This window comes from Manacus vitellinus, unplaced genomic scaffold (assembly GCF_001715985.3).
Source record: "Manacus vitellinus isolate BGI_N305 unplaced genomic scaffold, ASM171598v3 scaffold_3_pilon, whole genome shotgun sequence".
Lineage (NCBI taxonomy): Eukaryota > Metazoa > Chordata > Aves > Passeriformes > Pipridae > Manacus > Manacus vitellinus.
This window is the reverse complement of record NW_021940535.1, coordinates 26,282,045-26,305,046: the sequence shown is the minus strand read 5'-3', so window position 1 is coordinate 26,305,046 and position 23,002 is coordinate 26,282,045. Positions and strand designations below refer to the sequence as shown.

Genomic DNA, 23,002 nt, shown 5'->3' with positions numbered 1-23,002 from the left:
TTCTTTTAAAAAATTTCCCTTTATTCTTCACAATCTGCTAATCCTTGAAATTAAAACACAGGTACATTCCCTGCACAGGTGCATTTATGTATCCTCACTCGTACAGTTTTCAGAATAGTAAACAAAAACTTTCAAGATATTAAATAGTAAAAAAATTAATAGCTTTTTCCCTCTGTTTTGAGGATGGTCCTTACTCCTCCAACTAGAAGAATATTGCCATGTTCAAAACACCAGTTATTCAGCCAACAATAAGACAGTTTCCAATTTTGCCATCCTTATGCAGCAAGTGATATTTTCAGTTGTGACATTCCCACTGATTTCATGAGACACGGTAATAAATCTGAGTGAAAAGCATAGTTAAGGGAAGCTATTTTCTGGATCTGGTATTTAGCTGAAAGCCAAAGTGAAATCCCAGCTGTATCAATGCATACATGAATTTCCCCATCTGTGACCAGGTTCAACATGAAAAATATTAAGCATTATTTACATTTATGAAATGATTCATTAAGAATTCATAAGCAACATCTGTGTACTCTAAGGTATCTTTACCTAAAAACTGATTTAGAAACCATTAATCTCGTCAGTCAAAATACTTTGAGTCATTCTGGTCTTCCCTTCATTAGACTTTGGAATATTTCTGACCAAACCAATAGTGAAATAATACTGTTGAAACACAAATTTCACCATCAGCTTGAGACACCTGAAACAGCAGTTTCATTTACTAAAATTGCCACAAAATAGACACTATTATTGTGCTCTCACTAGCCAAAAATATTTACAGTAATGCCACGAAAAGTTGAGAGTTCAGACTAGTATCTTCGGAAACTTAACTGCTACTGAATGCCTTCAGATAAAGCTTCATAAAGTGGAGAAAAAAGGCAATTTAACAGTTGGCTTCCCAGTGCTTTTAACTACAGATCTATGTACTTGCAGGAAAAAATATTTAAATTACAATTAAAATGAATTTTAGGCTCTGAAAACATGAATAATCCAAATCAAATTATTTTCATTTTTCACTAAGTGGTTCATTAACAAGAGATACTCATAGAATTTCACTAGGCTTACTGCTGGTATACATACAGATGGATCTATGCCACTCTAGTTTTTAGCAGATAATAAATACCTATTTTGACAATTTACAACAGAATCTGGAGTATTTATAGACAAAGTAGCCAGTATTTCATCTCATGATGAACAGAGACATTCTGTCTTTCAAAGGAAGTCTTGCATAAGCCATGATCTAAGAACTCAGACATGGTCAGCATAAAAAATGTTTAGTACCCTTGAGAATCCTCAGTCCCTTCCTACCCTCTTCTTACTCCTCAGAATCTTGAATTTTCTGAAGATTAATGTCAGCTAAGCCAGTCTCACTTTCCAGTGGACTTTCAGGGTGCAGGGCGAGTGCCTCCATCTCTTTGGTAATTTCAGGTTCTTCTGTTCGGTCAGTAGGATTATTTGGATCAACTTCTTTTGTAGGATCTGGACCAGGATCTGACTGTTGTTCACTTGCAGAACTACTCTCTACTAGTTGCATTTCATCTAAGCAAAAGAGAAATCACACAATTAATAAACACTGAACTCATTTGCAAGCAAACATTTTTATTACTGAAGAACAATAAACACTAGGAAATTTTGCATCAATTACAAATTATTAATTTAACCAAACTTCATGGAAAACAGAACCAAAACACTAAAGTTGTGCTGAAGTTGGTATAAGGTTACTCTAAGTAACCCTACCTAAAGCTCTCATTAATTTATCTTCAATTTTGCCACATTTCTTTTTAATATAGAGAAGAGCAGAGTAGGACACTACAGTTATTTTGACTTCCAACTCAAACATGTTTTATTGACACTGTTTTTACTGTTAGCTTTTCAAAGAATGGCTGCAGGCTGGTTAAACACAGAGTGCAGGTGGGTTTGGTTTTTAAATAAAAAAGGCATATTCTGAAAACTGTATGAGTGAGGATACATAAATGGACCTTTTAAATAAAAGGCATGTGACCACATAGGAAGCATTTTTGCATATAACAGACTGAAGAAATGATCTGTTAATAAACTGTTGACCACAATGAACTTTGGTTGAAGTGAGTCATCCTAGAATTTAGAATTTGATTGCATGGAATGGAATCAGCTATTGCACCTTTACTTTTCAAGCAATGTTTTTGGAGAAAAACAATTGTTAAATAACTTTTGCCCCGATTCTGCTAAGTAGGGCTTGTGTGCTAGCAATTCTGAAAAGTACAAGGGGAAGGCCTAATTGGGACTGGGAGTAGTTAAATCTTGGTTTCTTGTTCTTTGTTATATTGACAGTCAGCCAAAAATTCTGTCACAGCTAGCCACAACCCTGCCACAAGACCGTGGCAAAGCCCTGCCAAGGCCTTACATGGCTGTGGAGCTAAGAGCCTTAAGCACAGGCTGAAGTGTGGACTTCCTGAACACTCACCCTTGTACAGAGGAAACTCTTAAACTCTTGGGTTTGCTTGTAGTTGCAGCTGTAGCATTTATTTTTTTTTTTAATTCTTAGTTTCCTTTTGTACAGTATTTGTAGGGGGTATTGCTAACTTTCTGAAATAAAACTGTTGTTGATATGAAGTGCTCTGAGACACCACCATTTATGAGGTGACCAGATGAATTCAGTAGTTTGCTCATAATGCATTATCTGATAAGGTCCATAGTGTGCTGGCCGTGCACCCGAAAAAGTTAATGAAGATTACCATGTAGATAGCGCAGTAGCAACATATCAGAAAATGTTAGCTTCCCTTTTTTGGAAGGGAGAGAGAAGAGCCATCCACCAAGATCCTGCCTTTCCCTCTGAAGAGGACAGCACTTGGCCACCAACTCCTTCAGTAAATATGAACCTGTACGTGTGTGTTTGTCACCAGTGTGAGGCATCACTGCTCACAGCTCATTATGTTTTGCTGTACTAGTATGCAATATACCCAGGGATTTCTAGTATCCTTGCCTCCAGCTTCTACAGTCATCCTGATCCCATGCAACAGCAGCTCTTGTTATAATAGGATCATCACAGGAAGCTGTTGAAAACTGCAATTATTGCTAATTTATTAGTAATTGATATCTTACTATAGTTTTTTGAGTACAGCTGAAATAAATACTACACTGTAAGACAAATGTGATTTGTCCAGGGCACTTCTACAATCCCTAAAAAAAGGGAAGGAAAATCCAGGAAGTTCTAAAAGAGAAGAACTGATTTTTCCTATTATTTTGCTTAGAGAAACATTGCATCAGAGTTAAGGGAGGTGGCAATACAGTGGTTTTTCTGTTATTAATTATTTGCTTCTTGAAGGGAAAAAACCACCATGAACAGTTTAAAGACTAATGCTTGCTTACTTCACATTCCAAGTACACAACACAACTCAATACTGTGATTATGAAGAGAAAGTATTACAGGAGAATTAACATTACACTAACCTTTAAAATGGGAAGGAGCAGACTGCTTGCTTATTATCTAACTTGTCCTAACACCTCCAACAACATATAGAGCAGCATGAAACTTCTGCATGAGCTTGACTAAAGACCTGGATTTTGAAACAGTGCAGAGTAATTCTGAATGCTTTAGTTGCAGAATTCTGTGTAACTGTAGCAAGTTATTGCAAACAAGTTAAGAATGTACACAGTATATTTGTAAATTGAAGACTTGAATCTCAACAAATGCAGGCTTGCTGTTATGTTACATCAAAGATTTTTCTTCCAACCTCAGCTGTTACGCTTTTAAGACCTGTTCAACTGCTCTTTGTCGTGCAAATTAATGCACAATTAGTTTCTGCAAGCAAACTACAGATTCTAACCTTTCTTTTGCTTCTTTTCCTGTTTCCTTTTCTCTTTGGTAGCTTCTAGTTCTTGTTTCTCATGAATTTCCTTCAGGGTCTTGCAGACTTTTTTGTGTGTAAACCAGTGTATTTTCTGGCAGTTCTGGTCACAGTACATCACCTGAAAATTACCAGAGTTATCAATTAATTTTCATGTACTAAGAAAATATACAATATTCTTGCATTTCTTAGTGCACCAAGTTGAATCTCTCTATGTATAGCACTTATGGGTATTTTAAAGAAAATTGTAAGGTCATATGGAGTGATTCTAACCTCTTTAAGAATCTAGAAAGAACAGTTCGTTTTATTAACTCTAAACATACAGAAATTTTACTCTTTCTTCTTTCTTCTTCTTAAGCATACACACTTGGAAATCCAAGTACTCCTACTCATGAATTTCAAGTATCTTTCCCAGAAGTAGATGGCTTGAATATTTTCAGTGCAGACACATATGCCACTCCTCTGAAGTCTACATAATAAATAGGGAACCATTCAAAATTCTTAGCACCTCAATGGCACTATTTTTTGGATTCTTACCATTTTACATACTGAACATCTTTTGTCTGCTCCCTTTCCCCCACAGGTTGTACAGAATTCAGCATCCACAAAACCCACTTGGCCAGTAATCGCTTGTGTAAGTACAGAAAAAGCTGTAGGGTCAGAACCCTGAAGACAAGACAAGAGGTGGTAATGAGATTAAAAACCAGCACTGTTGCAAAGAGGGACACACACGGGAAAAGCAAAATGACTGTGCAAGCTTCTGTCTCACTGAAGCTGCTGCAGCAGCAAGAACATAAAACTAAATCACAGAACTTCAACTAACATGCACAACTAAATGTTCATATCATTAGATAAACTTCTGTATATGAAGTTAACTTAAGCCCTCAGCTTCTCTAGAATTTACTCTGTAACTTATAAATTATACTATTAATGAACTCAGTGTTCTTTACACACTGTCACCCACTTGCAGATCCTATGAAGCAGATTTCTGCAGATCAGTCTGTGCTGGCACATACAAAGATGTTTCACTTGTCACTGATATACTGTTGTGCTCAGTGCACTCAGATGCTACAGATCAAATAGTCAGAACTTGAAATGTTCAAAACAATTATTTGCATATTACTGTTTAGATGTTATTTGCAATTCTTCCCATGCAATGCAAGCAGTAGGATTTAGTATATTTTATTGGTAATCATAAATTAAGACTATTCTTTTGGACAATAATGTAAACATTAGAGAAAAAAAATGCCAAGTTGCTCCAGCTCTAAGTAAATCCTTAAACCGTTAGACCACCATGGAATATGCACAATCATAACTCCTGCAACAACACTGAGACACCCAGACTGAGTCCAACGTGCACTGAGAAAGGTTAAAGGCTTCCCCACAAATAAAAATTATAGCGTCTTCTCCTTTTCAGTTCTACATAATGGACAGAAATCCAATGGAATAAACAGCCATTTTTTTAAAGGCAGAAAAGACTGCTAGTTCTCCGAAGAAAAAACGGATAGGAAGGAAAATGTTTACTCTAAAGCAAGTCGTAATGCATCACGATGGCTTATGTTTTCACACTGTGTTCCTGGCTTAGACAAACAGTAGAGATTGCACTAAACCTCAGGACATTTTAGCAGACCTGCAGCCACTTAAGATGGAGGCTATTTTTAATTCACCCAGCATAATCCAAACATGTCGCAAAATTGTTCCACTTCCCCAGCATTTGTGGATACATCTCACTCTCAGAGACCAGAAAGAACATGCTTGAAAAAAAGAACAGTAACTCTTGAAAAATTTATTACAAAGTAATAAATAGTACTATAATGAAGTGTGTTAGCAAGGGCATATGAGGAAAACTTAAGATTTTTTACTTGTAATTTTGATTTCCTAATTTAGATATACATGTCGCTGTACATTGCATCATCCTGCCTCTCTCTGTGATAAAAGGAGACTCACAGAATGGTTTTTTCTTTTTCTACCATCATGTATTACCAACTTTTTGTGTACAATGGAACTAATGAATCCATTAAATCTAGGAAATAATTCAATCTTAAACTGAATTTAGACATTGTGAAAAAGAGTGCAAGATAAACTTCATTTATGTCTGAATCTACAATTCCTAAAAGCAAACTGGCAGAGAAAAACTAAACAGATGTCCCAGGAAAGGAAAAAAAAAAGCTCTGAGACAAGAAACAAATTGCTTCAGTTTTCTTTAAAAGCTGAGGTGTTTAAGCATTCATTATGGGCACATACCAGTCAAAGTATTTTAGAGCATTTTCTGCAATATGTAAATGAAACCCCAGTTAGCCACAAAGTTCAGGGACATCAAAAACCTGTGCTTAATATAACACATTGCAGAAGCTGAGAACAGAAAGATGACTCAAACTGAATTTACTATGCAAGTTGCTTAGAAAGCATTTTCTTGATAGGAAAAACTTACTATTTCAACAGGAGCAATACTTCTCACAAGCTGCTGGAGCAATGTAGCTTCACAGTAAGGAAACTTTCGGATACTTTCTCGAATTAGCTTCTCTTGATACACAGGGAAACCATCTTTATCTCTCCCTTTTAAGAGACTAAATTTTTAAAAACCCAAGCAAAATAAGAAATCACATAGTAAATATTCAAGAACAAACACACAGCATGCTGTACTCTGCCCACTTTCAAATTATACAGAAGAACTATAATACAAAATTAATTGGTACCTTCATACATAGAGGTGTTCAATGCAAATGAAATTATTTTTATTCTAATGCACACAATTAATAAATGTATGCTCTGCAACCACAACTTAGTAATTCAACCACACAGAGAAAAATAGTCATCTACAAGTAGACTAGGATCTACATCTACTAAAATATCAAAATGCTTTGTGGTGTTTAAAAATAAGCATTGTAAGAATAAACACTGACAAATACACAATACTTTAAAATGCAAAGTGTGCCTTACTTATGTTTAATAACATGTTATAGTCCTAAACACCTCTGTATTTATCTGGTTTGCTCCTACTTTTTTATATGGATCACTAATAAACTATTTGATTTCACTACATGAAAGCTTTCTTATTTTATATTCAGTATCACACAGGATTTCAGTAAAAATCCACAGAAGTCTATGGGGAATGTGATCCTTCTAAAAGTCGGGTCACTTACTTTGATATTTAAGATCAGGCAGCTAGTTTTGTAACTAAGTAGATTCTGAAGATCTGTCTAAGTGATTTAAGAGTCCAAGTCTCTGGATCCAGTCTGTGGGATTTGCAGTTCTCCACTGCTTAAGTGTTTTTGAAAAAAATCTCACCCTGTATGACTGCTGGAGAGCAAGATGGCACAAGAAATGTTTCCAGATGATCCATATCAGACATTGAGAAATTCTATTTTCAAGCCTATCACTCCCCTTTTTCTCCATCACATGTTGCTGCCTGCTGCTTCATAGTGTGTATGTGAATGTCAAGCTCTAACCAGTTCCAGCAGAGAGCTGAAACTCTAGGAATGTTTCCTTTGTACCCGGGAAAGGACAGTGTCACTTCAGACAGAAAAAAGGGAGTCAGTGCCACCCTGAAGTAAATGAAGCTGGGATTATTTCAAAATTTATTTGGCATAGCCTTTATCCAAGACAATCCAATCTATTATTGCAGCTGTCTTTTTTCTGGTGTCTGTAAAGCTGGTGTGCATATGTGCCTTCAGACCTCTCTGTAGAAATACACACCTTTTAATAAATCCATCTAGTTTATCCTCTCGCTCTTTTAGAAATGTAATACATTTCTGGAAGATGCAACTGATGTAGTGCATTTTCATAGCAAGTACTTCATTCATATCTTTCTGCTTCATACATTTCTCACAAATGAGATCCAGAACCCTGTAACATTTCTGCAGTGCTTCTACTTCGGCCAACAGAGGGTTCTCTTTTACTAGCAACACGATCTAGGAGAGAGATTGAAGAAAATGTAATCCAGTTAGGAATGAATATTTTTAAACTTGTGCATTAGCATTAAAGCTTATACAGCTCATTGTAGCTAAATTTCAGTGGAGTTTCTAATATCCCTCTACTTCCTTCTTAGGCAGTCTTCCCTTTCTTTTTTCAGTCATTGTTTAGTATTATTATTCAGTATACTGTAATTCACAGGAGGAAACAAGAGGAAATTGTATGCTGCACTCACTAAATGAGCTGCCTATCTGTATGTACCACCAACACCTGGTTGAAAACTATTGACAAATTCCGGACTTTGAATGGCAAGCCCGAGGAACTTGTATTTGATTTTAGGTGTATTCATTTCTCTAAACTACACTGGAGGAGCAAACCAAAAAACATTATTTTCAGCAAATGCCCTGCAAAGTAAAAATAAATGTTCTCTTGCACATACTTTCAGAAACAGCAGCAGTGGTAAGATGTTACTATGGCAAACCAGTGATGAAGGTAGGAAAATACATGCTGAGAAAAGCATTGTGAGAACAATGAGATTTTGTTAAGACAGGATATTGTTCTATATTTTCACTTCAAGTGAGGCTAGGAAAAAAAGCCAAAAAAGAAAGCTATTTATGGTTATTGATGTAAGAAACTCTCCACTTAAAGGTGTTAGTTCAAGATTCTCATGTATACAAACACTGAAATAGCCTAATTTTTTAATCACATCTAAATGTTGAACCTGATTCTTCCTCATTTTCAGAAGCACGTGAATTAGTGGATAATGCTTTTGATCTCAGATGGACTATCAGAAGAGCTGAATGCTTCCTGACACAAAGAAACAGCTCCCATGCCAACAAACACATAAAATTTACATATTACTCCACCTTAACAGGATGCATGTTGGTAGTAGTAATAATTTTATGCAGAGGGCCAGCTAATTTTACTGGCAGTTTTGGTTCTTTATCTAAGCCTTGTGGTTTAGTATAGTAGTCCAGCCTTTCACGTGGAAAGAAGTTGTTGATGACAGTCACACAGTCATGTTGACCTAAAGGCACACAAGAAAAAAAATCACCAGTGAAATAATAACCAAAAAAGATACTTAAATCCAAATCTGATAGAAACAGTATAAGTGAGAATTACCCACAAAGGAGCTTTGCATGATATACTTTGCACTGAAAACAGGCAACTCTTGTCATGATTTCGTGTGTAGATTTAATGTCCAGTAAGTCTAACCTACTGACTCCCAGCAGGGAGTGCCCTCATGAAAATTCATTTTGAAAACTCTGTCTCCTTCCTGCATCCTCTTTACCTGGTAAGCCAAAAATTAAGAGAACAGGTAGTTCTCCCCCAAGTTATACTATACTAGTAGTCTCATACTGGCGTTAAAATTTTTCAAGAGAAGTTCCTCCACTTTGTACTTCTAAAAATTAATAACATTTGCATTGAGACTTGTAAGTTTTCAGACCTGAAACAGATAGTAGTGTATTAATCTAAAGTGTGAGAAGTTATAAGAACAAAACATGCTTAAAATTTACCAAAACTGAAAGGACTGTGATGAAAGTAACAAGATGAGAAAGGTTACACCCTCTTGTTTTCTACTTCTGACAATATGATGGATTACTTGGCTATAGGGAAAGTAAAACTTATCTTCTTTAGTTCAGGACCACATTCTTTAAATTGACTAATTTGTCTTGGCACTAATCCTATAATCAGTACAAGACACAGCCAACCAAATTCCAGCATTTAAATCCTCCACTGTTTTAGAAGAGACAGTTCTGAGCTAATAGAGCACAGTGTAAGACAAATGACAGGGGAAGAAGTATCCTCACTTCTCACACACAGACAGATGAATTAGTGTTGATTGGGCAGAGAATAAAAAACCAACAGTAATAGATTCCAATATTCAGACTTTTACAAAGTAGTGTATCTCAGTATGCCTGAAAATATTTCTTCTACCTTGGTGACATGATGAGATTTTAAACAAGAACTCTCCAAAATTATGTTGGAGATAATATTCCCCACTCACTAATAACTCCATACAGCATCACATTGGAAAAGACTATCCAAATCCAAAGTAAAATTAATAGAAGTAAACTTCTCTGACACATTAAGTGAATAGTTAAGGTTTTGTTGCTCAAACCTCAAGTGAGCAACCCCACCCTTTTCCTTTTTTACAACAACAGAATGAGATAAGATGGAAATTGAAATTTAGCACTAAATTACTAGTCAAGGAGGTAAATCTGAATAGCAAGATAGGCTTTTGAATCCAGAACATCTAATGGACTAGCAAGGTTCTAAAGCATTTAAACACCATGAGAAGGTTGTGTTTGAAAGAAAATACAGGTCTTTGTTTTTGGGAAGGTCATCTGGACAGCAATAGCTGTATCACTAAAATGACTCCACTTTGCCTAATAATATTTTATCAATTTTCCTTGCTAGAAGTAGAAAAAGAGTGAAACATTAATCCAGGAATCTCCTAGTACTGTCAAGGTGGGTAAAAAAAGTAAAAAGGATTTATAAAAACAAGAAAAAAAGACAAGAAAAAGAAACATAACAGAAAAAAAAGCCTGTTGCATCTTTTGTTGGGGATAACTGTATATTGGAATGGGAAATCTTTTATCTTGTTCTAGTGAAGTTCAGGTCATTAAGCAGTGACTACCTCAGAACAGGTTCCAAGACCTGTCCCAGATGCCGAGGGAGAAGGGCAGGTAGTGGCTTCCTGCCAGCACAGAGCATGCTAGTGGCATAGCTCAGATGAGAGTTCCTAAGGTCATTCTTTCCCACAAAGTAAGCTCCAATTAGGCACTTTGTACTGCACTTCAGACACTTCCAGTGTTACCAGCTTCCTCTTACTATTTCCGAAGCGGCAACACTGCAAAAACTTACACACTCAAACAGCAGCATCTGTTCTCACAGGTAAGATCATCTGTGTTTTTATGAAACCAAGCATGGGAATAGAACACAAATTGACTCTTACAGGATGAGATGTGGAAAAAAAAGGTCAACAACTGTGTCAGTTCAGAACAGGTCATTAAAAAATGTTTCTTCAACAAAAAGCATCAGAATCTAACATTTTACTTCTTTAGGAATTTAGGAAATTGTAACAGATTTTCACCTTACCCACAAAAGCAGCCATCTGAGCTGCTGTCCTTCCCACAGAGTTGACAACATCAGTTTCTGCTCCAGCCTCTAACATCATCCAGGTGATTTCTTTATTTCCTGAATTTGCAGGGAAGATATGGGGAATAAGTGACAACAAATCAAAACTTGTAATTCTTTATGCTTTAGAGAAACATGGACTGAATTTCTTAAAGACCGAGCATAACAGTGAGGGAAATGAATGTTCTTAATGTCATTATTTTAAGACTGGATTAAGAGAAAGGCACAGTGCTTATTTATGGTTCCAGAGGGTAAAACTCTGCTCTCTGTAATGCACATTCAGCTCCCCATGGAGCTTATGGGACTCATATGCAGGTAGCTACACTAGGGCTTGGTCCCTCTGGATACCAGTATAGAAGCAAATTCTGCTAATCTAGTTTGACAGTTCAGCTACATTTGCTATTCTAAGAAGAAAAACAAATTCAGGATTATGATGTAGCTGGAGCACAAAGAAGAGAACAGATTGTTCCCTTCTCCACAGTGGGAACTGGGTGTTCAGACTGGGCTAAATACCAAGTAAAACGAAGCTAAAATTTGATGGGAAGATTAGATGACTTAATTGGTGCCCTTCAGAGACTAATAAGGACACTTGCCACCACTCCTGTTGGTTCTGCTTTCAAAGGTATTCTTACTGTATCAGTTTTAACGCAGCTGCTAAGTACAGAAAAGTGAATATAAAAAGTGGGTGGTGGATGAAAATGAATGTTTCTGGTTTAAAAACAAAGTCATTGCGTCAGTAGTGCTCATGTACCTTGTGTACTCACAGACAACAGACTTTAAAGTCAACATTCAGAAGTGTTCACACCCAGGATGACAGGTTAAAAGCTTAGCTGTGAGAAAATGGTAAAAGTCCAGCATTTTCCATAAAGCTGCAGTCATTTAAAAACCTCCAAGTGTTTGTTCTCATCTGTCTTCTGCAGCTCTGATATTGCTCAATGCCACAGAACATTGAAATTTCCCAAATCTTTTTACCAAAGTTTCAGCAGAAAAGCAATATGATGATCCACTTAGGGTTCAGATAAACACATAAGCCTGCCTTTCTTTTATACTTAAGATAGAAGAAAGCAGTTTAAATTCTACCTTTTAAGAAATCTTACTTCTTTAGAATCTCTTTTTCGGGAGGAGATAAGCGGCCTAGTAAAGAAGATACTTAAAATAACCTAATATTCCCAAATCTAATCTTTTCCCCAGAAGGAACAATGTTTTAATGTACTGTCTTTTTCCCACTCAAGGAAATAACTGTTCCTGTCATCAGGGAAAAAGGAGGAAAGCTGCAAACCACCACTTGAGACAGGAGAAGATATGTACAGCTATAAGCACTCTTATGAGAAGAAAAAATAATGCAAGAGGAGAGGGAAAAAAATGTGGGAAAAAATGTTATTGAAACTTACTAAATACATTTTTAAAAGCCCACAAGATAATTGCAAAAATAATGTAGGAGAAAGACAAAATTTGAAAAATACTGGATTGATTTGAGAAGTCTCAAATATTACTAAAAGCTATGGATTTGTAGTGCTAATAAGGCAGTCTAGTGCAGCAGCTTTTTCAATGTAACACAGTGTAAGTAAACCAGATTTATCCCACTGCACAAGAAGACTGTCACAGAAAACTTAATTTTGGGATCTGTAAAAACAGGACAAAGCAAAGACAGACTGAATGCCTCAAAATGCAGAAAAGCATCAACTTTTATATGAGTCTGAACAGTAGCTCTCCTGTTCCACAGTCCTTATGATTCTACTGGTCCTGACATATTGCCATGGTTCACGTAAGTAACAGTAAACCTGAATAATAAAAGCATATCAATATTTCCCTTTAAATTATTAATTTAAGGCAAACATCGATGTCATAAAAATCAGTGCCCCAAGTTTAGTAAGAAGTCACCTGAAAGCCCAGCGAACATCAGGGCAGTGTATCCATGCTCGTGTTCATTGCAGTTCACATCAGCTCCGTGTCGCAAGAGCAGCCTGCACATGTCCACCTTCCCCTTGTAGGCTGCGTGCATCAGAGGGGTCATGCCATGCTGGCAAAGCAAAGTGGAAGCAAGTAACACAGAAAGAAGAATGTTACATCTCTTTCATACCATTGATAATTTTTACCTGTACAGGCATGTTCAGTATAACTAATAAAGCCTCACGTAATATTTAAGTTACAAAAACACTCACAAAATCTTCATAAAAATATATGGTTAGCAGATTTTCCACTTCCAAATCACTTTTCTGATTATGCTGTGCTACAGATTTGAAAACAGACCAGTGTTGAATAAATGAAAACCATTTACTGCCAATTTCTCATTGGTTTTTTGTGTAAGATATTAGTGTTAAAGACAACTAATGCTTCTGCTAGCAGAAAAAGCTTGTTTTAGAAAACTTGTTAGGTTCAGACATGATTTCTTTCTTCCCCTGCTTCTGCTTATATGATAAGCAATAAGAAAATTATGAATAGGCTGTTGTTATTTTAAACATTACAAAGATCTGCAGTTTCTGAAACCCATCTTGCTCATCTTTAGTCAGCATTACTGGTAATTGTGCTATCCTCCTCCCTCCCTCCTCCCCAATACCCTTGTGGTATTGTGTGCACAATCAGCCAGAGCTCTGAAAGCCCTTGTGCAGATACACAGCTCTCACTGGACTTTAATAACCAAGCCTCAAACCTTGCTGTTGATCAAGTGCCCTGGTACAAAAACGGATTTACTTCAGCAGGGCAGGCACTGAGGTTTTATTGGAGTTCTGCTGGTGTAATTATAAATGTAAACCTGGGCAAACCTCTGGGGAAATTTTCAGAACTAGGGTGAACTGTGAGTGCAGGCTCTCTCTCTCTCCAGGGGCAGGGAGAAGCACATTTCTGTTTGAGAAAATTGCACGACATTCCATTTTTAGAATTTAATACACTTTTTCCAATATGCTGTTTATTTTCACATAACATTGAGTCAGGATTCATGTTATCAGCCAAGACACAGTAATTGCCCAAGAACACTCCAAAACTGAATACATGGGAGTGTGCTTTAGTTTGTTCCTGAAGGAAATCAGAAGGGCATTTTGTTCCTTTTTTGCCAGTCAAGGTTGTGTGCATGAATGCACTCATGTACACCATTACTGCAGCTCTGTAAATGCATGGTAACGTGATACTTACTCTGAAATAATGTAATTGTCAGTTTGAGCCTTAATATATTCCTTGTTTCAATTTATGATAGCATAAAACTCAACTGAGTTTACTTTATCAGTATAATTTTCAAAAAATTTCTAAAGATGATAGAAATTGGGAAAGTTATAACAATTTTGAAGTATTATATTTTCATTATTCTCCATCCTAACTGAAAACAGTAAAAAGTGATTACTTGATGTTTCATATTCTAGCAACCCAAATATTTTGGTAAACTGCAATATAAACTGCCACTAAAGAAACAAAAGACCTGAAGAGATCACTCCACGAACATGAAAAAAATTGGGTTTGCTGGGTTTCACTTGGGATGCCACAAATGTTAAGTAAAGACTTTTTGTCCCAATATATAAAATATATTACATTCATTATGTTACATCAACAGCAATTTTTAGGGGCCAATCCCATAAAAATGAGAGTCACAGCACGGATTCACCTCCTTTAGCAGCACAGAAAGGCACTGCTCTAAGGGGATACGAACACAATATGGTTTTCAATGGGAGAAGGAATGTTTAGAAAACAATTACTTAAGTTTGGTTATATCTCGAATGCCAGTCATTTCAATTAAGATCTGAAGATTGTAGGACAAAGGAAGGAATTGGGTTTGTTTTTGATCATCCCCTCCTCCCAGAAAACTTTTTTTATAATCCTTTGATTCAATTTTGGAAGTGTCAGGCTGTGGTGTGGATCAAAAAAAACATATCAAGTAGAAATTACATGGACAGTTAATAGAAAATTGGATTTAAAGTCACACTAATATCAGCTTTGCACATTCACGGCAAACAAAATAGGGTCAGGCTAGACACATGCTTATCTGAAAAAGCTCAGTGTCCTGTATTATATCCCTACACAGAAACTGAAATGACTGCAAATATTTTTCTCATCCTGAATGTCAAAGACAGGTCCAGCAACAGTATGTTTTCTCACAGATGACATTGGGATTGTCAATACAACGTACTTATATGACAAAACTAGCAGATGGTTTATTAAGCATAGAGATGAAACTATTTATTGTTCCACTATGGAACATCAGATGAAGAATTCTAACAGCTAGTACGTAACATTTTTCTGACCAAAAATCTGGCCTTTTAACCTCATTCCCTAGGACAAGAAGGAATCCTTCCTAGTTTCTAGTTTGTTTTGCAGGGATGTTACATGGTAACATCTCCAATCTTCTGCAGGGCTTATGATTTGGAAGGCAGTCAACAGTCACATGCACAAATAATTTTAGCTACAGCTAAGTATGAACTAATTAGAATATGAAATATTCTGTTCAGTGTCGATAATAGCTTTAGTTGTTCTCCTTTACAGTCATTCTGCTCAACTGTTGGTTTCACATCTGTAATGCATTTCATTCCTCTGATGACCTTTCAGTTCATCTGAAAGTGATGAAAAGCTAAAATCTACATCAGTCACCAACGTGAACTGAAACCAGATAATTCTTAAAAGCTGTTGAATTTTCTTTGGTTTGCATATTTTGAAGTATGTAAAAACCACCAAAAGACAAAACTCTCCTCAGTGAAGGCCTAGGATCTCGGCATTTTCTGCCAGCATAAGATGTTCATGCTGGAATAGCAAGATAGATTAACTGAAGAACCCTCTGCTGAACATAATCAGTACAAGTAAAGCTACACACATCTCAGGCAGTAATAAGCAGGCTGCTGCTGTAATTCCCGGGAAGTGCTCAGTTCTGTAATTAGCATATAGAAGGGGACTGTTTCTAAAAGATGTATTACAGAACTGAACAGCTGAATTACCAAACTAGAGGCAAAAAGTAAAGCTGCTAATGCCAGATGATAGTTCTGTATATAAGAAGATTATAAATGACCTTATAACTATTTTAAATACAGAAAAATTGTGAAGCCTTTTCAGGTCAAGTCTCTCTGTTTGATCTGCAGAAAATAGGGCACCGTAGTACTACAGTGCTCCTTTGCAGCCCTGACTACCAACATGACCAGAGGAAACTCATGGCTAGAAAGCCCATGTGCTTCCTCTAGCCTGCCTTTCTGCATGTAATAAGCTAAAATATCTTGGCCACACACTGCAAATGGATGGAGTTAAGTCAGCAAATTGCCAACATGAAATCACAACACTATTTACAAGCTCTGCCCTCTCAGGGTAAACAAAAGTTCTGAACACTTTCTTCCACAGTAAGTTTCCAAATTAGAAACCGCTCCATGTAGAAGAGGACAATAAAATGACTAAGTGGTGTGCATTTAAATAAAATATGTTGGTATTTATTTGCATTCATTTCCATAGCCCATCTATTTGTCCTAATGTTTTAGGACACCTGAGCTTAAATGTCCCTGAAGTTTTAAAGTTGCCAAGCTGTTAAAGACTAGTTTTGTGAAACAGCTATTATATTTATTTGCTTTCATAAAGACAGTGATTAAGCCTAAATACCTTCCCTTTCTTCATCTACCTAAATCCAGAAAGAAACAACAACAGAAAAAATTATTTGGTCAGAAAGGGTGCTGACAAAAAACAGGGCTGTATCTAATGGGTATCTCCAGCCTTCAGGAAGATGGGCATCTGTGAAACTCATTTGAATAAATGATCTTATTCTGCGTTCAAGTGACTTACTGCTGCCAGTAGAGCTCTGCAGATAGCAGGAGGTGAAGGGTGAATGAGTCTTGGCACAAGGAAAAGCAAGTAGACTTAGAGTAACCTTTTATTTTTAAATACACATACCAACAGCAGAAGCAATGCTGAAATACTGCGTCCAGCTCATGCCTACATTTTTGAAGTAAGAAGCCGAAACAACTGGAAAGGATTTGGAAAAGAACCACAATTATAGCTCAATTGCTGCAGAAACATAACTTTAGGCAAGATACTTAAAAGGTCAGTGCATCTGGAAGATGTTAAAATGTGTCTTGGTACTTGTCTAAAGGTACATAGAGAAAAGACAGCTGATTGTCAGTAGTTTTTAATCTAGAAGAAAGTAGATCCAAGCAGTTAGAATATATGGTCAAACCAAAAATGAAAGGAACAGCTTATGTGTATATTTTTTTAACACTAGGAAGTGCAATACGTAACAGCCTGCTTCTGGATGTGCTGTGAATTACTGAGCCTGTGGAAATTATTAAATTGTGATTGCACGCTTGCTGTACAACTAGAAGAGAGAATTACATTAAAGCTGTGCTCATTCTGTGGATTCTCTCACTTATAAAGGACTTTAGGGATGGAAATAAGTTCCCAGTTGAATTGTGCTCCCATTTCAATACCTAAGCACTCCATGTTCAGGGCTGTTTCCTTACATCCTAACATTAGTAAAATAACTAACAATAGTAATATAAATAATAACATGAATTTCAGGATAAACAACTAAGGCAAAAAAGTAAGACCTGAGGCATTGAGAGAAGTCTCCAGTTGTGGTGATGTTGAATAATAGATGAAGGTAATGCTTAACTGGGATTTCACACACTTACTTTTGTATAGATATTTGAATAACATATTGGAGCAAAAATGGCTTATAATAGAAAAATTCTAAAAGTTCAGGTAAGATGACTGATGGATTTAAGAATCCTAAACAAATCTGAACTCTTTCCTGTTCAACATGCATGATTACATACCACCCTTGGGAATAAAAATGAGATGGCAGAAAGTCCCTTGCATAAACATTCAAAGTGTTATGTGCCTTGTATTTAGTCAGATGTTAGCATTAGGCAAGTATTGTTAATACTATTTCTTCTTTAACAACAGCTCTGAGCATAACTCAGTTATGGTTTCTATTACTAAACCATATCCTTTTGACAGTAATCCTGGATGGTGCACTAATACTGCATCAAGGGTGCAGTCAGCAATTCACTACAGGAAAATCTTACCATAAAGCACACTTGCAAACATACTTACATTGTATCTGGGGTTCCTGAAGTTCACTGTAAAGCTTAGTGTGACGAGTTTGTCAGAAGCTTATTACAATTTATGTAGTGGTAATTAAGGTTTAAATATTTAACTGTTATTTAAGAGCATTCAGAAAATGGATCTGTTGGCAGCACAAAAAAGGCTAACAACATTCCATGGAGATATCTGGTAGATGAAGGGGCAATTTTCCTCCATTCAGAATTCATGGGACCACATTTACAATACCCTGTCCAATTCTGGGTCTACCAGTGCAACAAAGACACGTATAAACAGCAGTAAATTCAACAGAGTACCACCAACACATGGATGGCGGGAACTCAAGCACTTGTGTGGTGAAGAGAGGCTGAGGGAGCTGGGTTTACTCAGCCTGGAGAAGAGATGGCTTTGGTGGAGCCCAGGAGCAGCCTGCCAGAGCCAGCAGGGAGGTCATTGAGAAGACAAACCCTTCTGTTGTGGTGGCAGGAGGGCAAAAGACTCTGAGCCTAAGCTGAGGTTCTGACATAAGGGAAACACATTTTCACCAGAAGCACAGTAAGGCAGTGGAACAAGTTGCCCAGAAACACTGTGCAGTCTCCATCCTTGGAGGTTTACAAGGCCAGACAGGACAAAGTTCAGAGCAACCTCATCTGACCTCGGAGCTGAAGCTGCTCTGAGCCAGAGGTTGAACTAGAGACCTTCTGAGCTCCCTTCTAGCATGAATGTTCCAGTGACCCTATGAAATTATAAAATTGTGAAAAAAAACACAAATTGACACTTAAATTAAGAAATTAGACATGGATTTAACATGCATGGTGGGGAATTACAGTTTTGCTTGCATGTTAGACTTCTTATTAGTGCTGCACACTTCAAAACAACATTGTAAAAAGAAAAAGAAGAGGAAACATGAACATCCCACAAGGTTCCTTTCCCCACGACCGTACTCTCATCATCAGGAAACACTTAAGTGTTTTATCTTCTACATGTCCATCACACCTGCCTCTGAAAAGACTCTGTTTTCCACTTTTGATCTAGCTATTCACCCTCCCAGTATGTTTACGGTTTAGCAAAGACGGGGTTTTGGGTGATGAGATCAAGCACAAGATGGGGGCAGGTATTCTTTATCCCCACTGTCTGCTGCAGAGGAACTACAGGGTGGTGGAGGTGACAAGAAGCCAAGGAGCAACCCCCATGTTCTTGCTGCAGTATTTATCTTACCTTACAGACACCTAAGTTCATGCTGGAAATTGAGAGGAAATAGAAACAGTGTAGTACTTTAAGTAACATTAATCTTTAAACTTTCTTAAAAAAAAACCAGTAAGAACTCCTCAAAGGTTCATTATTCAGCTGCAGTCTGGTAATATCTTCAGAACGACTCTGACTTCTACGAGTCTGTACAGCAATGATATTTAACAGGAAGGCCTTCAGACCTAGTATTTTCCTTGCTAAACTCAGCATAATGCTTGTAGTTTTGCTGTACCTCATCCAAGCAATTGACACGGACATTCTTGCTGCCCAGTAGTCTTCCAGCCTCATCGGTGTTTCCTTAAATTTAAAAAGACAGAGATAGAAAGGGGAGTGAGAAACAGAATAAACTGAGAATCAAGAGGAAAGTTATCATTTCCATTCCTCATTAGAACAGAAATCTTTGCAGATTAACCACGTGGGATGTAGATCAACCACCAGTAAATCAACTGCACTTAGTGAAGAGGCTTAGGAATAAACAGTGTTCTGTTCTGGAAGTTAAAAGGCAAGAAGTCACAACATCAAGGAGAAGTCAGAGAGCATGCACTAGAAATAAACATCCATTTTTTGTGAACTAACTGATCTACACACACACAAGAACAGGACACTAATACATCTCTTCATAAACAGCACCAGAATAATTCTGAATGAGTACAATGATGCTGAGCATTTTAACACACTTTGAACTTTGACTTCTTCTGGAGCATCCGGAGCATGCCTGAAAGAGTTATCTAAGTTCTCACAAAAGGGAATTATCTCATTTATAAGACTTTCTGGTCCGAATGAAACATGCTTCATCATTTACTCACATCATCTTTCCTGTTTAAATTTGAAATTTGCACCATACCACTTCCCAGGTCCACAAAAGTGGAAGGAATTTGCTTTTGGTAATAGAGAATAGAGGTGGAAAGGACAAGGGCAAAAGTAGCTTGATCACTGACATTTCTAAAAATTGCCAAATACATAAATAGACTGAAGTCTGGAAAAAAACATGCAAGGAAAAACAGACCATAACTTCGTATTTTCAATTTGCTACAAGAATCTTTTTGGTTAGGCCACAGGTCTATGAACCTGATTTAAAGCCCATTGAAGGACAATTCACTTAATATCAATGCAGCTTCTACAAGCATTCAAACAAATAGAAATGAAAGAACATTCAAAGACTCTGAGTTTGGGGAGATAAACCTATTGCAAATTAACAGAAACTTCTGACCACTGAATCAATCACAAGCACAACTCTTTCAGCAGTGATGTGCTTAATAAAAATAAGCATTGCCCCCCTCGTTTTAATGACAGGATTCATGCTTATCTTCACTATATCACAAGAAGGTGCTCTTCCAGCAAATTTTCAGCAAAGCAGCTCTTGCAACTTCAGTTTTGGCCAAAAACCCCATTACAAATACTACAAATAATTTTTTTCACCAAGCTTTTGGTGTGGTTTAACTATACTACAGGTTTCTTTCTTCCTTTATTGTTAATTTAGGGAAAAAAAATAATCACCTGAGTCATCTCACACACTTGATAAAGACCCAGTCAGGGAACTGTCAACCAGCCTACTCCCCCAGACATAGATATTCTAAACATTGGGAAGCTTCTTAAGACCTGGAGAAATTTTCAGAAAAACATCCCAGCAAAAGAATGAACATCAGTAAGAGCAAGTCTTAAAGGGGTGATCTTCAAGTAAATTTCAATACAATCAAAGCGAAGTTGTGTTTACAAGTTCAGAGTTGTCAAACACTGAAGGATTTCCAAACATGACACTGAACTGCTGGAAGCCAGACTTCTAGAATTGTGTAGAGCTACAAGTTGGAGCCAGGCTGCTCATGGTGGTGCATGGTAGGAGGCCAACAGGCAACAGGCAGAAGTTGACAGAAAAGGAAGCTTAAGACTGGATACATGCAAAAACATTTTCACTATGGGCCCAGTAAAGCAGAACAGGTTGTCCAGAGATGCTGTGCAGTCTCCATCCTTGGATGTTTTCAAGGCCTGATAGGATAAAGCCCTGAGGAATCTCATTTGACCTCACTGTTAATGTGTTTTGAGCAGGAGGTTGGCCTAGAGACTCCTGAGGTTCCTTCCAACCTGATTCATCTTGTGACTGTAATCATAAGCAATCAGGTAAGTTAGATAGAAGTGCCTGCAAGACGAAAGCCTGAAACTCTAATTAAAGTGTCTGATTAAAATCAGACTGATTTTGATTCACAATAAATTCATTCCTGGCTGTCCTATGCCTACGTCTCTGACACAGAGCAACATTTTAATATAGCTGAGAGTGAAGCCCCAAAACTAAAAATAAAACTTCTTAAGGGTTCAATTTGACTGAAAACTACATATAGAAATGCATGGGACACAGCAAGTGTTTTTAGCTTACCTCTGACTAATGATCACCAGTCATGATTTTCAAAATGCCATTTGGAGTATAACTATTTAGACAGGGCTGTGGAATTCATGTTGCTGGACCAGGAAACCCAAGTGTAACACCAAGCATGACAGAAAGCCCTCCAACAATAAGCATGTGTGCCACATAGTGCAGTGTGCCACGACACTTGTGTGAAATGCAAAACCAAAGAATCACAGAATGGGTCAGGTTGGATGGGATCACAGCAGGTCATCTGGTCCAACCTCCCTGCTCAAGCAAGATCATCTTAGAGCACATTGCACAGGATTGTGTCCAGATGGTTCTTGAATATCTCCAGGAAGGGAGACTCCACAACCACATTGGGCAACCTGTTCCAGTGCTCTGTCACCTGCACAGTAAAGAAGTTCTTCCTCATGTTCAGGTGAAACTTCCTGTGCATCAGTTTCTGCCTGTTACCTTTTATCCTATTCTGGGCACCACTGAGAAGAGCCTGGCCCCAACCTCTTGGCACCTTCCCTTCAGATACTTTAGACATCGGTGGGGTCCCCTCTCCTCTCTCTAAGAGAACAGTAATAAAACAGTATAAGGGATAAGAGGTGCACAACACCCTGGACAAGTTGAGTTCTGTTAATTTAAGAACTACCTGTCTGCAAGGACATCCTACTCTGGCAACCACACATGGGGAAAACCGTACAGTGGGCCAGAGGAACGGATTACTACCAATAAAACTTTTTGTTTGTTTTTAGCAGAGCACATTAACACCAAGCATTAGGTAAATGTCAACAGACATTAGTAATAAGACGTAAGCTTTCCCTGGCAGAGTTAGACCCGCCTAGCTGAGCTTCTCCAGCCCCACTGCACCGCACCGGGCCCCCACCGCATTCCCTGGGTGACACGGGCCTGCCTGAGAGGGAAGTGGACCAAGGGAAGTCCTCTTGCAGGCAGGGAGAAGGGTGGTGGGGTCCGAAGGCGGCCCCGGAGCGGTGACCCCAGCGCGGAGAGGCCCGGGCCGGAGCGGGGGCAGCGCGGCCGGTAACGGGGCCTCACGCGAGAGCCTCCCGGGGCACGGCCGGCGGGGCCAGCGGAGCTGCGGCCCAGGGCCGCGAGTGGCGAGGGCCGGGCGGCTCACCTGTGCGCGATCACTGCCAACAAGTCCTTCTCCTCCGGGTCAGGTCGCCCTTCTGGGGGAAGCTCATCGCGCAACAAGCCAGCGGACGGCCCGACGGTGCCGGCAGCGCCCCCGCGCCCCTCCCGCGGCACCCGCCCCCTCCCGCTCCTCGCGCGTGCCTTCCGCCCGCAGCCCCGCCCTTGCCGGGGCCGGCCCGGGGCGAAACCATGCCCGCCTGGGCATGGGGGCACTGGCGTGCGGACCTCTCCCCTCCGCCGGCCCACCCCGCTCGGCGTTGCCGCTGAGAAGGAACGCTCCGTCTCTTTTCCATCATTTTCAACTTGAAGAAACGCGTTTCTGGTTTTCTTTCGTCTCCCCTTTTTGGGCTTCCCCGCGCGCCTTCCCTTTCCGTTC

General features: G+C 38.4%; 1 protein-coding gene across 1 annotated transcript; it reads right to left on the bottom strand.

The window, feature by feature from the left end:
- On the bottom strand, positions 1–22,922 carry ANKMY2 (ankyrin repeat and MYND domain containing 2). Its single transcript, XM_029961775.1, has 11 exons — positions 22,631–22,922; positions 22,385–22,522; positions 19,357–19,421; positions 12,762–12,900; positions 10,842–10,940; positions 8,606–8,766; positions 7,524–7,738; positions 6,259–6,394; positions 4,365–4,493; positions 3,807–3,948; positions 1–1,539 (listed from the first exon to the last, which is right to left on the bottom strand). The coding sequence occupies exons 1-11, from the start codon at positions 22,920–22,922 to the stop codon at positions 1,316–1,318; spliced, it is 1,740 nt and encodes a 579-aa protein (XP_029817635.1). The 3' UTR covers positions 1–1,315.
- Between the last annotated feature and the right edge of the window lie 80 nt (positions 22,923–23,002).

Bases quoted from the DNA above. Each gene is read 5' to 3' on its own strand.
- ANKMY2 (XM_029961775.1), bottom strand. From the start codon at position 22,922: ATGATGGAAAAGAGACGGAGCGTTCCTTCTCAGCGGCAACGCCGAGCG. The intron at 8,767-10,841 runs GTAAGGTGAAAA...GTGTGCCTTTAG, and splicing joins TCAGATGGCTGCTTTTGTGG to GTCAACATGACTGTGTGACT. The intron at 4,494-6,258 runs GTAAGTTTTTCC...TCTTGTCTTCAG, and splicing joins GTATTGCTCCTGTTGAAATA to GGTTCTGACCCTACAGCTTT.